General features: G+C 34.7%; 1 protein-coding gene across 5 annotated transcripts in view; it reads right to left on the reverse strand.

Moving 5' to 3' along the window:
- Positions 1–16696, reverse strand: part of CEP350 (centrosomal protein 350) — a 142700-nt gene that overhangs the window by 115800 nt on the left and 10204 nt on the right. For 3 of the 5 annotated variants that reach the window (XM_072648496.1, XM_072648497.1, XM_072648494.1), the window contains exons 2-4: positions 4122–4204; positions 2087–2133; positions 441–555 (exon numbers count right to left, since the gene is read on the reverse strand). In XM_072648496.1, the coding sequence (XP_072504597.1) occupies positions 441–555; positions 2087–2133; positions 4122–4191 (232 nt within the window). In that variant the 5' untranslated portion in view covers positions 4192–4204. The remainder of the gene's footprint in view (positions 1–440; positions 556–2086; positions 2134–4121; positions 4205–16696) is intronic. The other 2 variants (XM_072648498.1, XM_072648495.1) reach the window with 1 other exon arrangement.

The raw sequence follows: 16696 nt of genomic DNA on the forward strand, positions 1-16696 counted from the left end.
AAGAACCAGTGCAAAATCCATATCTTATCAAACTAAATTACCCTGTTAAAATTTTTTACAGTTTTCATTTCTCATAAAAAACTAACTATAAGAAACTTCCATTTAATTTACCTGATGGCAAAATACTTGTATATTTCAAAATCCACCACAAAAGGTAATGGTTAAAAGTAAAACCCTAATAAATTATAAACAAAGGTTTCATGATGAAAAAGAAAATCAAATTTGGTGGTGCAAAGTCCCAATCAAAACCATCAAAATTGCCATCCTCCATCAAAAAAAAAAAAGAAATGTACACAAAGGTTACTTTACAACTATTTAGCTGGCCACTGAAAATTTTTTAAAGCTCAATACTGAATTTTCAAAGCAAATGAACATACAAATCTATAAGAAGAAAATAATCTGAAAGAAAACAAACTTCAAAAGCTTATACTCACACATACCTTTCCTACTTATTTTCCTGGTAGCATGAGCAGAAGATTTCTTGGTATCCATGATAGAATCAAACACAGCTGTGCTGGTAGGGGTTACTTCTAATTTGTTCTCAATGTGCCTCAACTAAAGTTTCAGAGAAAATCAAAATATACATGTTAGTTTCTAAAATAATATAGGTTTGCACATTCAAAACTACATGGAATAATAATAAGTATTAATAGCGTCAAGGTTTGCAGAGCACTTAATCACAGCCTTCCACAGAGTAGAAAGCACATAAGAAAACTGTAACAACATTAATTTTTAAATTATATTTTATTTCAGATGTAAGAGATTAAAGTTACAGAGCATCCAAATTTGGATTTTGGTGGAGGGGGAAATGAATAACATTTAAGGTGCCCAAGACTCTGCTTTTTGATCTAGGTTTTGATTTGTGTTTGTTGATTTTTTTTTGACAGGAAACTATCTGCAATGGTATGGCGCATATTATGATGATACTCTATGTGATACATTTCACATGGCAGTCATGAGGAAAAAAATGATTCAGCAAAACAAGAGTCTCTGACTAGACAACCACGGTTTCTTTCTGTGGATATGCTCATGATTTATGTCTTCATGGTTGACAACTAAGACATCATTTATTAAATGAAATTTAAGTTTTGCAGATATATTAAAGTATGAATCAACCTCTTCTATATCACCAACACTTCCAGGAGATTTTTTTAAAGAGTTAACAGTATAAATCAAACTATAGTATCACTCTTATTATAATCCTAATGTTGGAGGGGAAGAAAAAATTACATTATAGACATAAAAAGCTATAATAAGAGAGCTAAACTACATTCACAAGAGATTTGATTTAATCCTGTTTTACCAAAGAACATAGCCATTATCATAGGAGTTCAGTGTATATCTTTTCCAAGCCTATTTTCACTGCCTGATTTAAAACAAATCAAGGTCTGAACAGAAAAATATTCAGATAGTAATTAGATGTGGGAATTTGGCATCAAATAAGGCACTAGCTGAAACAGCACTGTTATATAAAAGGAGATGATTACAGCAGATTAGAAGTACAAATTTCCCCATAAAGCTATACAGGTAGGAGAAAAGAATTTCCATTCAAATATAGACTGTGAATTTACCAAATGGGGGGTGCTAAACTCAACAAAAGACTGAGCAGGATTCAGTTACTCATTTTTCTGTGGGAACAAGAAAAAGGGAGTTTTCTATTGTGTTAAAAAAAAAAAAAAGTTAACAACTGGCAGCAGTTTAAAGGCCACTGAAGAAAATGTTCTTCCTTCACATCCCCTTCAACTTATCATCTATTTTATTCCCTCCTTAACATTCTATATCTGTCCCTTGTATCCTTAAATCTTCTAGACTTTTTAAAAATTCAAATGTGAAAATATGAAAAAACATAAATTTAAGCACTCTTGTGCAAATGTTAAAGGATAATCCCTGAAAGCCTCAACAAAGAATATTTATAATTAAAATTACTACTGTAACGACATCTCCTATATAAAACTGTGACTCCCTTATTTAGGAGGGGAAAAGTACCTCTATCTATTTTACAGTACAACAAAGAAAAATATAAATCAATTACATTATAATCATTTTAAAGCAATAACAGAGAAAACTGAAAAATATTAATACTTACAGCAGCCTTTGTCTGAGAAAGTGCATCCCATGATGTCATTATATCTGCTGAGTAAAAACCAAATAGACTAAATGCATACAAATTTATTTTTTAGCATTTTAAACAATTCTTCCACAAAATTCTGTTGTGTTACCTCACTGTGACACCAAGGTGAACCTAGACTCTTTAAGTGCAGAGATTCTGACAAAATCTACCAAGACATAAAATTCTAAGTATATAGTTGCAGCAAAAGATTTTGTCTGCTTTCTGAGGATCAGTCTCACTAAGTGAGGAAAGGTTTGATACTAAAAGCCTGAAGAGTAGGTGATAAATTTCTTTTGCAACAGCAATCCATGAAACTAAGAAAATTATAAAATGGTCCTTGGTCATATACAAATCTCTTGAGCTTTAGAAGTGATAGTGATAGAATGGAAGAAGAGGTAGCAAAGGGTAAGCCATGTAGTTTTTAGACAAACTATAAATATGGGACGTAGTGAGTACAGTGGAAAGAGTGCTAGACCTGGAATCAGAAGATGTAGATTTAAATCCCAGATCTGTCACTTTCTATATGTATGGCAAGTCACAATTTCAATGAGCTTCAACTTTCCTCATTTGTTAAGATTAAAAGTCAGCCTAGGTGACCTCAAAGGTCACTTTCAGTTCTAAATCTATGGTCCTATTAACTTAGCTTTTGGTACTCTAAATATGAAACTTTGTCCAACGACTGGAGGAAATGAATCAATTAGTCCTGACATTCTTGACACAGATAACAAGAAGACAAAAGAAAGTTGCAGCCAAATACAAGAATTCTTGCCTCACAAGGTTCTGTTTGCAAAAGGAAAGGAGTTAGCAGAACTGATTTTATCATGTGTCCAGAGGCAAGAAGAAAAGACCATTTCAAGAGCTACCGAGCTGCCTATGGTAAGGATTCAGAAAAATATCTCCATGTAATAATTACAACTGAAGACCAAACATTTTTTCAGATGGAAAGAGGAGAGGATGGAAAGCACAGAGAGATCCTATGAAGTTGAAAACCTTTCAAATTAAATCCAACTATTCTTTACCTATGAAGAGACTGGGATGTAGTCAGTATGTCAGCAAGGGGAGACTTATTAGATTAGGGGCAGGGGAGAGACAATAACAAAACAATCCCTGCTTTGAAGGAATTTAGAGTCCACTTGAGGATGGCTGAGAGGGAAGAAGACAACATGTACAAAGATCAGTAAATACAAAGCACAAAAAGAAGAGAACAAAAAATATTAGCAAGCAGTTCTCAAGGGAAGAAATCTGAGCTATCAACAGCAATATGAAAAATGTTTCAAATCACTAATAACTAGAGAAAAGCAAACTACATCAATATGTTATTTTTAAAAGTAATTTTGGAATGAATTCTGTGTAATCACAGTAACCAACTTTCACCTTGTAGAAAAGATGAGGAAATCTATCTCTCTCCTTTCACTACAAATGTGAAGAACTATGAGTGTAAAATAATGCATACACCGTCAAATGTTTGATGTGCTGCTTGATTTGGCTTAACTTTTTCACTTGGGCTTTGTCACAAGTCTTGTTGGATGGGATATTGAAAAAGGTATATTTGGAAATGGCTGAGATGTGATTTTCCCAATTGCTCTTATACTAAAATGCAAGCTCCTACGTTTGGCATTTAAAGCCCTGTCACAAATTCATTTTAGTCTGACATCAATTTACTCCCTACAGCTACATATATAAGTTGATTACTAGTCTTAAAATCTCAGAATCTTAAGGACTGGACGGGGTAAGATATGTCATCTAGTTCTTCCTTCCATTTCAACAAGAAATCTGCTCCAGAAAATTCTTGAAAGAAACACTGGCCTTTTTAAACAAACAAACAAAAAAAGAAAAACAAAAAACTTCTAGCATACATTGCCTCACAGGGCATCCCACTCATTTAACTGCTTCTCACTGCTGGAAACCTCTTTATACTGCTGCAAGTGAGGTGAAATGTTATCACATATTAGATTATATTAATACCTAAGGTCTAAACAAGATATTAAGTTTAGTAACAAAAAATCCATACCTCGAACAGCATCCTTATGAAGATTTCTTGGGTTTGGTAAAGGCACCTCTTTCGACTTGCCACTCCACATTTTGCCAATTTACCTATGATTACAATACATGCATTCAATTTGAAGATCAAACGATGGTTAAAAAAAAAAAAAGTTAAGAAAATAATTTAATTCCCAAACAATGTTATCTTGGCTTTCATTCAAGTCAGAAAAGGAACTGTCATCTATAAAAGATCTCTATACCATTAGGAGTCATAGATGCTTAAAGGTTCCTTTAAAGAAAAAGTGTTAAACCTTTCCTTTAATAAAAGAAGCCCCTAAAGACAGTATGTGTTCTAATGGTTACTGTAAATGGGAACAGCATCAGTTGTTTATATTGACAAATGAAACTAGATATACTTTGATGATTACAGACATTAACTTTTTGTTAATAACTCAACAGTGTGGACAACATGTTGCACCGCCCCAGTAGAATGTAGGCTTCTTGGGAGCAGTAATTATTTTCTGCTTTGTATTCCCAGGATCTAGAAACAGTGCTTTGCACACAGCAGTCACTTAATAAAGGCTTGTTGAATAGGACCGGGTACCTGACACAGCTGAAAGGTGCTAGAACTTGGCGTCCCAAGAGATCTAGACTAAAATCTTCCCAGTCCAACATGCTTGCTATATCTTGAAGCAAGTAATCTCACTTTTAAAAAACCCCAGGATATCATTATAAAACAAAAATATTGATATTTGAACAACCTACTTTTAAATAGGACCCTTTGAAAGCACTTTGTAAACTTTAAGGTGCTGTATGGGTTGGTTTTGTGCATTGAACACATTTTCCAAAGCCAGCAAATGGCAAAAATTGTGACTCCAAACCAGGTCTTTCCACTGATGTATCCTATGGCTAGACCAAATTAAATTTAAGGTCTAAAAGCTGAGGAGAAGATATATTTATCTAATATCACTGATGCAAGTAGATGTTACAAATGTACGACTACAGGGTGCCCTGAATACAGTCCACAATTCTCAAAATGAAATTGTTTTGAAATGAAAAAAGATGCAACTACAAATTGAAAAAGAATACTAATTATAATTGGCACTTAGATTTTATAGAAACCGAACTGGGGGACAGAGGTGGGAGGAGGAGAAATAGCCTCTTTTCAGACCAACACAGTAATTAATAATACAAGAAAAAACTTTAGATAATTTTAACCAATGGTTTGTTATATTACTCAAACAGACAATTCACATTGATGTGAATGCTTCCTCTAATGCACCCTTTTGATGATATTAAAATGTTGGAATATAAGATACATGCCCAATGTAATACTAGCTCTAGTCTTTAGTCAAATGGGAAAACTGACAACTGAAAACCACAGCTCATCCACAGAAACTTTTCCAAGACCAATCCCTAAACCAGAATATATAAAAAATAATTTTAAAACAAACAATAACAAAAGAAATAAGGATTATTTTTAAGCTTTGTTTTCATTATTGTGAAAAAAGTCAATAGGCATTTATTAAGTACCTACTATGTTCCAGGTACTATGCTAAGAGCAAGAAAAACAAATAAAGATAAAAGTCAGCCCCAGCTCTCAAGGAGCTCAGAATCTAATGGTGGAGACAACATGGAAACCATTATGTATAAACAATACACATGTTAAATGGAAAATAATCAACAAAAGGCACTACAATTAGAGGAGATCAGGAAAGGCATCCTGCATAAGGTGGGATTTTAAGTAGAACTTGAAGACAGGAGGTAGTGCCTTTCTGCAGCATTTACATTTTATCTCCCTCTATTCCTGGATATTGTGCCATCTGGGTTTTTGTGACATTGCTCTTTCTTGGTTCTCCTTCCTTCTTGTTTGAGTGCTTCTTGGTTATCCTCTTCCCTCCTATCTTTTCTGTTATAAGCCACGTTCCCAGAGGAGTCCCAAACATACTCTTTTCTCTTTTTTTTCAAATAAAATTTTTTCAATCAGCAAAAATTTGCTTCTCCCATCCCCACCCCACCCCCGAAGAAAAATAAAATTCTTTTTTATAAACATCTATAGTTGAACAAAACAAATTTCCACATTGGCCATGTCCAAAAGAAAAATATGTGCAATTTACAAAATATGTAAGACATGTACAAAAATATGTACATACATATATGCCTCATTAGCCTGAGTCTTTTTACCTCAGGAGGTTTGGTTGATAGGACGTTCATCATGAGTCCTCAGGAATTGTGGTTGGTAATTACACTGATCAGAGTTCCTAAGTCTTTCACAATTGTTTGTCTTTACAATATTGTTTTATTTCTATGTTGTCATATATAAAAATTGATCTTGATTCTGTTTATTTCACTCTACATCAGTTTATACAAATCTTCCTAGATTTCTCTGAAACCATCTTCTTCATCATTTCTTATATCACAGTTGTATTCTGTCATATTTATGTACTGTAACTCAATCAACCACTAACCAATTGATGGGTACCCCTGCAAAATACCATTCTTTTCTACCTCAAAAAGAGCTGTAAATATTTTTGTATATTTTTAGTTAAGAATTTGTTTTGCCTAGGATTAGTTCTTCCCTTAGCCTATCTTCCCTCTATTTCCTTCTTTTCCCTTTTTCCTTCTATCTTCCTACTGGGTGAAATGTATTTTTATACCCAACTATGTGTATTTCCTATTTATCCTGTATGTAGCTTGTAGGGGCTATCTTTTGCATCTTTTTTCATGCCCAATGCTCTATCCACTGCACCACCTAGCTGCATCCTGGGTCATCTCCAGTCATCCTGATGAATATCTGGATTCAGATGGCTCTGGAGGAGAAGTGAGGCTGGTGACCTGCACAGCCCTCCCTCACTCAAAACAAAGTCAAGTGCAAGTTATGTCATTATGTCTCTGATGGCATGGTCTTCTTTGGCAACAAAGGACAAACACACACCCTAGTTTAAGGACTACATCATCTTTCACTTCAGTATTACAAAACTCTCCCAATATTCCTAAAGCACAGACCTGACAATATAATCTTCCTTTTCAAAAAGCTCCATTCACTATCTACTGTCACTAAGCTAAAATACAAACTACACTACTTGGCAACTGAAGGCCTTCACAATTTGCCCTGCACTAAAGCCTTTCCAGTCTTGCAGCATAGCTCCCTTCATTCACTCTGTGCTCCAGTCAAATTGGCCTACTTGCTGTTGCCTAATATCCCTAGTCTCCATGCTTTTACACAGACTGTCCCCTCCTGACTGGAACGTACCATCTAAATTCCTTCAAGGATTAGTTCAAATGGTGGCTCCTTCTTGCAGTCTTTTCTGATACCCAAGTTGTGAAGGTTCTGTGAAGGTTCAATATAAAAACCATATCTGACAATGTATACAATAGTCTATCCTGGTAGTCTCCTATTCCTATCTTCACAACAGATACTGTACATTAGCAATTCGATTCAACAAACATTTAACAAGTACTGAATATGTCCAAGTTGCTGTGGTAGGAGGCACTGGGGATACAAAAAGATATGAGACAAACTGTCCTGAAGAAGCTTCTAACATATAACAGGGCAACAAAGTACTCTGTGACAAAAAGGAAAATTAGGTATCAACAAGCCTATGTTAAGCACTCTGTTATGAATTCTGTGCTAGACTCTGGTAAAGATACAAAGTTTAATCAAGTCATGATAAATAAGAACTTATGTAAGTGAAAAAGGAAAGTACAGCAGAGTGCTATAAGAAGCTTAGGAGAGAGAGCTCATGTTCACCTAGGATAGATCCAGGAAGGTTAATGGCTCCTGAGCTGAGACTTAAAAGGAAAAGAGTAATTAAAAATGTTAGAAATGGTAACCTCAAGGAACAAGATCAGGAAGTTCAAAAGAAAAATTAAATTATGTTCACTACTTTACCTAACAAGGCAGAAAAACATACTAATTAAGGCTTCAAACAATAGGTGTTTTTTTTCTTCTGAATCCCATAACCAGGGACTTAGTCCAAACTCCTACGTGTTGCATTTATAAATTCCTTCTATAACAACATCAACTGGTCATTCATTTTCTACTTTAACATCTCCAACATCTTCCACCTAGGGCTCTTCTTCTGCCCTTTGAAGCTATGTAGAATAAACTTAATTCTTCCTACTTGTATATTAAAACCCCACAAATATCTGAAGATATATCTACTCTTCTCTAAACCTACTATTCTCATGTCAATCAATCAACATATAGTAGTATTTCAAGTCCCCTCAACATTCCTCCAACCTACTCCCCCAATCATTTTAATTAACCGAGATTTTGTTACATTTAGAAAGTGAGTCTAAAGTTAAGAATGTCTTTTCTTTGTAAATAAAACTAAAATGGCTTGGTGTACAGAATGCAGAGCCTGGAGTTAGGAAGACTCAAATAAGAGTTCAGACACTTACTAGCTGTGTAGACTTGGACAAGTCATTTAACTTCAGTTTCCTCACCTGTAAAATGGAAATAATAATAGCACCTACCTTCCAGGAGTGTTGTGGGGAACAAAGGAGTTGATAATTGCACTTAGCATAGTGCCTAACAAATAGTAAGTACTATAGAGATGCTAGCTATTTTTTTTTTCAGTCTTCATTTGTACAACCTGAGGTGAAAGAAATCTAAGTATTTCACCAGATTATTTTCAACTTTAAAAGCCCACTGCCAGAAGTGGTTTGTGACTCAAGTCAATTACTGGACCATAACAACTTATCAAATTATGAGTTTTTTCTGAGAAGGCACATCTAGACACAGTAAAATCATCATCCTACTCAAGAAATCAATCATATTATTCACAATGCATTCATTTAGAAACATACACATATACTTGGAAAACTGAAGATCCTACTACCCCCCATTTGTTTTCAAGATGTGAGTGTCTATTAATTAGACAACATGGCTACTTTGGGGAGACAATACTTCAAGAGACTTAAGCTCCCCATTAGAAAAAGGCCTTACCCTTGCTTGGACTTCAGGAAATAATAAAATCTAGCACTAATAAATTATATTTTGTATGTTTATGTTGCTTCTTACATTTTTTCATTTTTCTGAAAATTTGCTAGTACTTTATGGATACGGCATTTCACTTCTTGCCATTTTTATGGTATCTTGAAATCTTATCACTTGATACCCATAAATCAGTTTAAAATTGCCCATTCTTTTATCCCAAAGCTCAAAAATTATATTCATTAGTTATCACTAACCAATAAGCTCAATGAATAGAACTAGTACCTGGAAACTTAATAAACATTCAATGATGATAAATACGGTGAGAAAGAAGATGATGATGATGATGAAAGTAGTTGAAATTTACATAGTGCCTTCAAGTTTGCAAAGGGCTTTATGTATCAGATACATACGATCCTCAGAACAGCCCTCTGAATTAGCTATTACTTTTTATTGTTGTTTCCCTATTTTAAAGATAAAGAAAAAGACTCAAAAAAGTTAAGTGTTTTGCCCAAGATAACTGTCTGAGATGGTTACTCGTATTAGATTAGATTTACTCATAATACTAGATTTACAACTGGAAGGGACACTGAAAGCCATCCAGTCCAACCCCCCCATTCTACAGTTGAGAAAAAGGAGGCCCAGAGAGGTTAAGTGTTTTACGCACCAAGGTCAGTAATAGGTATCAGAAGCAGGCACTGAATCCCAAGACTTCCTGACTCTAAGTTGAGTACACTATTTGTTATACTACGTTACCTCTCTCAAATACTCCATCAGCTCAATAAAAGGCAAAGGATTCCTATATTCTAAGAAATTAAACAGCAGACAACCACTTTCTATTTATATAAGGGCTATATAACATTGAAGATAGATAAAAACAACAAAGTCTATAAATCTTTGAAAGTTACTCTAAAAGATTATGGCTTTTTCTTTAATACAATTAGTCACTGTCCAGTGCTCTGTAAGAAGAGTATGCTACATGACAAATAATCCAAAGTGTCCTGAAATCCCTAAAAAATGAAATTCCAAACAATTCTATTACCAATTTTAGTGAGGCAATTAAAAATGCATTGTTTTTAAATAATTAATATATTATTTACTACCAATAAAATAAATTTGGACCATGAAATAGCTATGTGCTAAGAATATTTGAAAATACATATATATGCACATACATGCATACATGTGTTTATATGTATTTATATGTGCTTAGGACTAAACAGATTAATTGGTCAACAAGCATTTATTAGGAGCATACTATGTTCCAGGTACTGTGAAAAGCATTGAGAATACAAGAAAGGCAAAATCAAAAGCAAACAAAAAACTAGTCACTGCTCTTTAAGGAGCTCACAAAATAAATGCGGGATAAATTGGAGATAAAAGCTAGAGAGTAATCTGTATTTCATACCAGAGGCAACAGGGAGCTACTAAAGTTGGTTGAGTAGGGAAATCACATAATCATATGTGAACTTAAAAAAAATTACTTTGGCAACAATGTGTAGGATTGATTGGAGTAGGAAGGATAGAACTGAAGTAGGTAGGCCAATTACTAGGCTATTGCAATAGTTTAGATGAAAGATGATGAGAGACTGAACCACGGTGGTAGCTGTGTGAGTAGAGAGGAGTCAGATTCAATGTTGAAATTTGGCGACTGACTGGCTAGAGGAGGAGGTAGAAGGGAGGAAGAATGAGAAATGAGATAAAGCTGAGATTATTGAACTATCAAAAATCATGACCCAAAAAAAAAAGCCTAGATAGGCTGTTTCAAGAAATTTTAAATGAAAAATGCCTAGAACTCTTAGACACAGAGGGCAAAGTGAAAAAAAGAAACTCCAAAATGAAAACTCCTAAGAATGTTATAGCCAAACTCCATAGTCAGAAAACCCAGGTCAAAGGGGAAAAAATACTAAAAATACTACAAGCAGCCAAAAAGAAAAATTTCAAATACCAAGGAACTACAGTTTGTATCACAGGAGTTCAGCAGCTGGCACTGTAACAGAAGAGCTTGGAATCTAATATTCTAAAGGCAAAAAATGATAAAGGATTACAACAAGAATAACCTTTTTGACAAAAGTATGCATGATTCTCTGGGGAAAAGAAATGGATATTTAACTAAAATACTTCCAAACATTTCTGATGAAATATCCAAACTGACTTTTTGCAATGGGAACATAGGAGCCAAAAGAAATATAGAAAAATATACACATTAAATGTATACACCAAATAGCATAGCATCTAAAAACTTACTGTCAATAAATATTTATAAAGAGCCTACTATGTGAGCACCAGGGATACCTAAAGAGGCAGTTCTTATCCTCAAGGAGCTCAAAATATAATGGGAGAAAAAAGAAACAAATACATACAAATTATATGCTAGACAAATAATTGAAAAGGAAGACATCAGAAATAAGAGTCAGGAATGGTTTCCTGTAGAAGACAGGATTTTGGCTAGCATTTAAAGGAAGCCAGTAGGTAGAGATGAGGTGAGAGGGTATTTTACGTTATACAGGGCAGTCAGAGAAAATGTCTGGAGCCAAGATACGGAGCATTTTATTTATGAATCAGTCAGGAGGCCAGTGTCACTAGATCAAAGAAAACGTGGTGAACCTGAGAAGACTTCTATGAATTGATGCAACGTGAACTGAGCAGAAATTGAACATTGTACACAGTAACAACAATATTATAACAGTAATCAACTGTGAAAGAGTTAGTTATTCTGGTCAATATAAGGATATACAACAATTCCAAAAGACTCATGATGAAAAATGTTATTCACCTTCAGACAGAGACCCAATGATCTCTGAGCGCAAAACAAAACACTTTTTTTAACTTTATTTTTCATAGGTTGTGGGGGTTTTTTTGGGGGGGAGGCGGAATATGGCTAATTTGTTAGTATATTTTGCATGACTTCAAATGTGTGATGGGCAACGCCTGCTCAGCGGGTGGGGGAGGGGCTAAAGGGAGGAAAAAAGAATTTGAAACTGAAAATTTTTAAATTAATGCAAAATAAATAAATAAATAGCAAAAATATTAACAATTCAAACTAATTTGGCACAGTTACAATCCTTGACCGTGAAACACGGCTTTCTTTCCTTTCTCTTGTGAAGATTTATTCATAAAAGTTCTAGAAAAGTATTCATAATGTAATCATTCTAAATTCAACTTTATAAATTTGTGCAAGTTCTTCAATGTTCTTTTTCTATACTTCAACAAACTCAGAGCATGCAGGCTGTTCCACTAAGCGATTAAATATTAAATGAACTAAACTAAGGTTGAAAATTTAACCTCAAGCTGTTTTCCTATCTTAGGTCTCTCAAATAAATCGGACACACTGAGAAAGAGAGGGAGGGAGGGAAGGGGAGGAGAAGAAGAGAGAGAGAGACAGGGAAGGGGAGGAGAAGAAGAGAGAGAGAGACAAAGAGAGAGAGAGAGAGAGAGAGAGAGAGAGAGAATGGATATAAACAAAAGCAGTAGGGAGTAAAGGCATAAGCAGACTGGAAAGATCAGGGGGGATTAGATTATGAAGGGTTTTGAATGCCAGGCAGATGACTTTGTATTTCATCTGGAAGATAGAAATGGAGCCATTGGAGTTTACTGAGAGTAAGGGGTAACATGGCCAGACCTGCAGTTTAGGAAAACTATTTGGGTAGTTAAATGGAGAATGGATTAGACTGGGAAGAGACCTGGGTAGGAAGACTCACCAGAGGCCTACTAAAATAGTCTAGGCTTGAGGTGATGAGGGCTTGTGCCAGTTATGGTAGTGTCAAAGGAGTAAAGGGGGAGTATTCAAGAGACACTGCAAAGGAGAAATCAATAGGTCTTTGTACAAGATTGGACATGATGTAGCCTGTATCAAATTACATGCCATCTTGGGGAGGAGGGGAAGGGAGGGAGGGACAAAATTTACAACTCAAAATCTTATAAAAAGTGAATACTGAAAACTAAAAATAAATAATTAGTTTTTTGAAAAATAAAGATTGGACAATGGTAGTGAGAAGTTGAGGAATACACCTAAGTTTGCAAGCCTGAGGGGCTGAAAGTATAATAAGGTTGCCCTCAACAGCAATAGGAAAGTTGGGGCAGGGGATGGAATGTGGGAAAGATACAAAGAGTTTAGTTTTAGACATGCTGAGTTTAAGAGATTACTGGGCATCCAGTCTGAGATAACTGAAAAGCAGCTGGAGATCTGTGATTGGAGGTCAACAGAAAGGATGGGGCAGGATAGGTAAATTGGAGAATCATCAGCATAGGGATGGTAAAATTAATGGAAAAGTTCATTAAACTGGAGGAATAGTAGTAAAACTATAATAATGAAGAATCTCCATAAACCTCTTTCAGACCTAGCAAAATTCACCAAAAGATAAACAAGAAAGAAGAACCTGAACAAAATTTTAGAAAAATTAGAGATGACTGATTTCTGTTTACTAAGGGGGAATAGAAAAGATAAAGTATTTCCAAGTATTCCAACACACCTCAGTTATACAGATGGTATCTTTACAAAAATTGAGCATGTATTGAAGCATAAAGATCTCACCAAAAAATGTTTAAAAAATTTACTGATCACAATGCAATAAAAACTAAATTCAGTAATGAGCCTTGGGAATAGAATTAAAAAGTAATTGGAAACTAACAATTTTAAGTTATGGGTCAAAGAACAAATTACAAAAATACAAGAAAATATCATCAAAGAAAAGGACAATTAAGTTAAAGATTTAAGGGATGCAGCTAAAACCAATCTTAGAAGAATATTTATCTATCTAAACACCTGTCAATAAAGGAAAAAAGAATAAAAGAGAAAAATCAATGAATTGGGCATTCAACTTCGAAAACCCTGAATATCAAAAATGTCCAACTAAGCAAGAAACCAGAAATTCTGAAAAGTAAAGATGAGATTCATAAAACTGAAAGCAAAATACCCCAGTGAACTGATAAATCTATTATGGACTGGCTAAAGAAGTTGTGATATATGAATGTAATGGAATATTGTGTTATAAGAAATAATGGGATGAACAGTTTCAAAGAAAATTATGAAAATCTCTATGATCCAATGCAGAGTGAAATGAGCAGACTGATAATAATTTACACATCAGCATAGAAAAAAAATCAATTTTGAAAGACTTTAAAACTCTGACTAATGCAATGATAAACCATGAGTCTGTAAGACTGAAGATGAATCACACCACCCACTTACTGCTAGAGACATGATGGACTTAAAATTCAGAATAAAACCCGCCTCTGCTTAGCACAGTGCCTGGCACATACTAGGTACTTACACATTTGTTTACTTAATCGATTATTTGGATATAGCCAACGTAGGGGTTTGTCTTGCTGTGCTGTCTACTGTGAGGGTTTTGCTTTGGGAAGTTTAAAAAAAATTTGGTCTATGGGAAAAGGAGAGAGGGAGAAATAATAAATGCTTGAATAAATTTAAATAAAATAGAATGCTAAAATATAAAGTAGGGCTGGCAATTTGATCATTAATTTACCAAAATAGAGTAGGCAATAAAAAGATTTGCTTACATGAGATCCACACAAAATAATCAACTTTATGGAACAGGAATGAAGAATAATAGATGGGATACCCCAAGTGCTGCATTAATATCCATTAAATATTTTTTAAACAAGAATAAGGACTTCAGTGAATTCAGTGGCTATTTTACGAAAAGATCTGGATAAGAACTGAACAGGATATATAAGAAGGTATAGAAGGTTTGCATTCTCTGGGTAGTAGGATCACATCCACTAAAATATCAAAGTATTAAATTAATAAGCATATATCTTGTTTAATATGCACTTATCACTGAGTAGGAGATACAAGGTAAAAAAATAATAACTAGCATTTACTTTAAAGTTGCAAACACTTTACATATATACACAATCCTGTGGTAATAGGCATATTATTATTCCCATTTTTGCAGATGAGGAAACTGAAACTAAGAAGTTAAGTGATTGCCCAAGGTCACCCAGCTAAGTGTCTGAGGCAGAATTAGGAATCCAACCTCAGGTGCCTAAAAGAAATGGCAAACATGATCCCTACCTACAGGAGATTTACACAAATACATACAATAGCAGATCATTTCAAAGATTTATCTTAGAGTCAGAAGAAGCTGATTAGGTTCAAATCTTACCTCTTAGTTTTACCATCAATGTGACCCCTGAGCAAGGCACAATCTTCCTAGGCCTTAATTTCTTCAACTGTAAAACAAACGGGTTGGACTAGAGGGTCTAGAACTATACTCCTATGTATGTAACCTATCAGTCTGGGTTCTAGACATTTCACAATCTCTAGATCTTAGTTTTTTATCTGCAAAATTAGTGGGTTGGACCAGATGACTAACTTCCTGAACAGGGAAGGAATGGAATGAAAATGATGGATAAAGTCACTGGGAAGATAAAAAAAGGAACAAAATGTAAAAGGTGTTAAAAAGAAGAAACAATCCTGAATTTGGAAACTGACTGGTTATGGGACAAGAGAGCAATCGAAGATGACTCCCAGGTTGTTAGCCTAGATGACTGATAACACATGAAAAATAATTCTAGGAAAGCATTTCTATTTTGCAAAAGGTGAAATAGTGACTCACCGAGACTTGGTGACTCAATGAAATGAAATAGCCATTTGCCCAAGAACAATGCCTCAATTCACATTTCTAGAAACAAAGTTTCTCTACAAAAAAAAAACCCAAAAGCTACACACAATCCTAAAGTGGAAAGAAAAAGAGGGAATATTCTTCTATTCATATAGTTAATCCTAGACACAATCCTTAAGTATAATAAAATACAGGGGCTTTACCCTGGAAGAAGAGGAAGGATTAAAGGAGTGAGGTAAGACTGGAAAATAAAGGACAAGGAACCCCTGCCACCAACTTCTGGAAGAGAGAAATTGGAAGCCAATTCTGTCAGGGAAAAGGAAAAGAGTTATCAATAAAGGTTGAGCTGTTTGACCTGTAAGTCAACACTCAAGTATATGGTCGCAGAAACTCTCAAGTTTCCGGACAGCTCCTAAAATATTTTATTATTTTGTTGATACTTCAGGTTTCTCTTATTTTATACAATAACTAATCACACTTCAAGACCACTTCTTGGAAAGTTTGAGAAAAGATAGTTGTTTTCATTCGATGTTCTCCTGAAATCTGAACAACAAGATACTTATTTAGCATAAAACGAGTAAAAGGAAGAAGATGGAAGTGGTTACAACAGGAAAGCTAAAAAGTTCCCTAGACCTTCCTGAGCCAACTCCTTATAATACGTTTCATGATTTTATTTTAAGCTAAATTTCTATAGTACCAAATACTCACATACTATTGTACAGAACATTTCAACACCAGATATAAAAGATTTGGAGATTATCTACTATTTTGAGTTATTCGTTTAGCAATCTGAAAAGCCAAGCTCTACCAGTCACTGCTCTCCCACTTTAACTGTGTCCTTTTTTACTGACATACCCACACTTACAAAAGCTAGTAGGAGTTATTATGAAGCACATAGTATTCATCTGACCCCCACCTGGAGCAAAGAGCAGGTGAAGGGATGAAATGAAATGAATGGTACCTGGCCAACACAGGAAAAAAGGGAGAAAACTACAGACCAGGAAGCAGCAATGATAATGAACATGCACTGGCCATGATCTTTTTCACCCAGCATTCTTCCCAGCTTGCTTGCTGTTC

Source organism: Notamacropus eugenii, chromosome 2, assembly GCF_028372415.1.
Source record: "Notamacropus eugenii isolate mMacEug1 chromosome 2, mMacEug1.pri_v2, whole genome shotgun sequence".
NCBI classification, from domain to species: Eukaryota; Metazoa; Chordata; class Mammalia; order Diprotodontia; family Macropodidae; genus Notamacropus; species Notamacropus eugenii.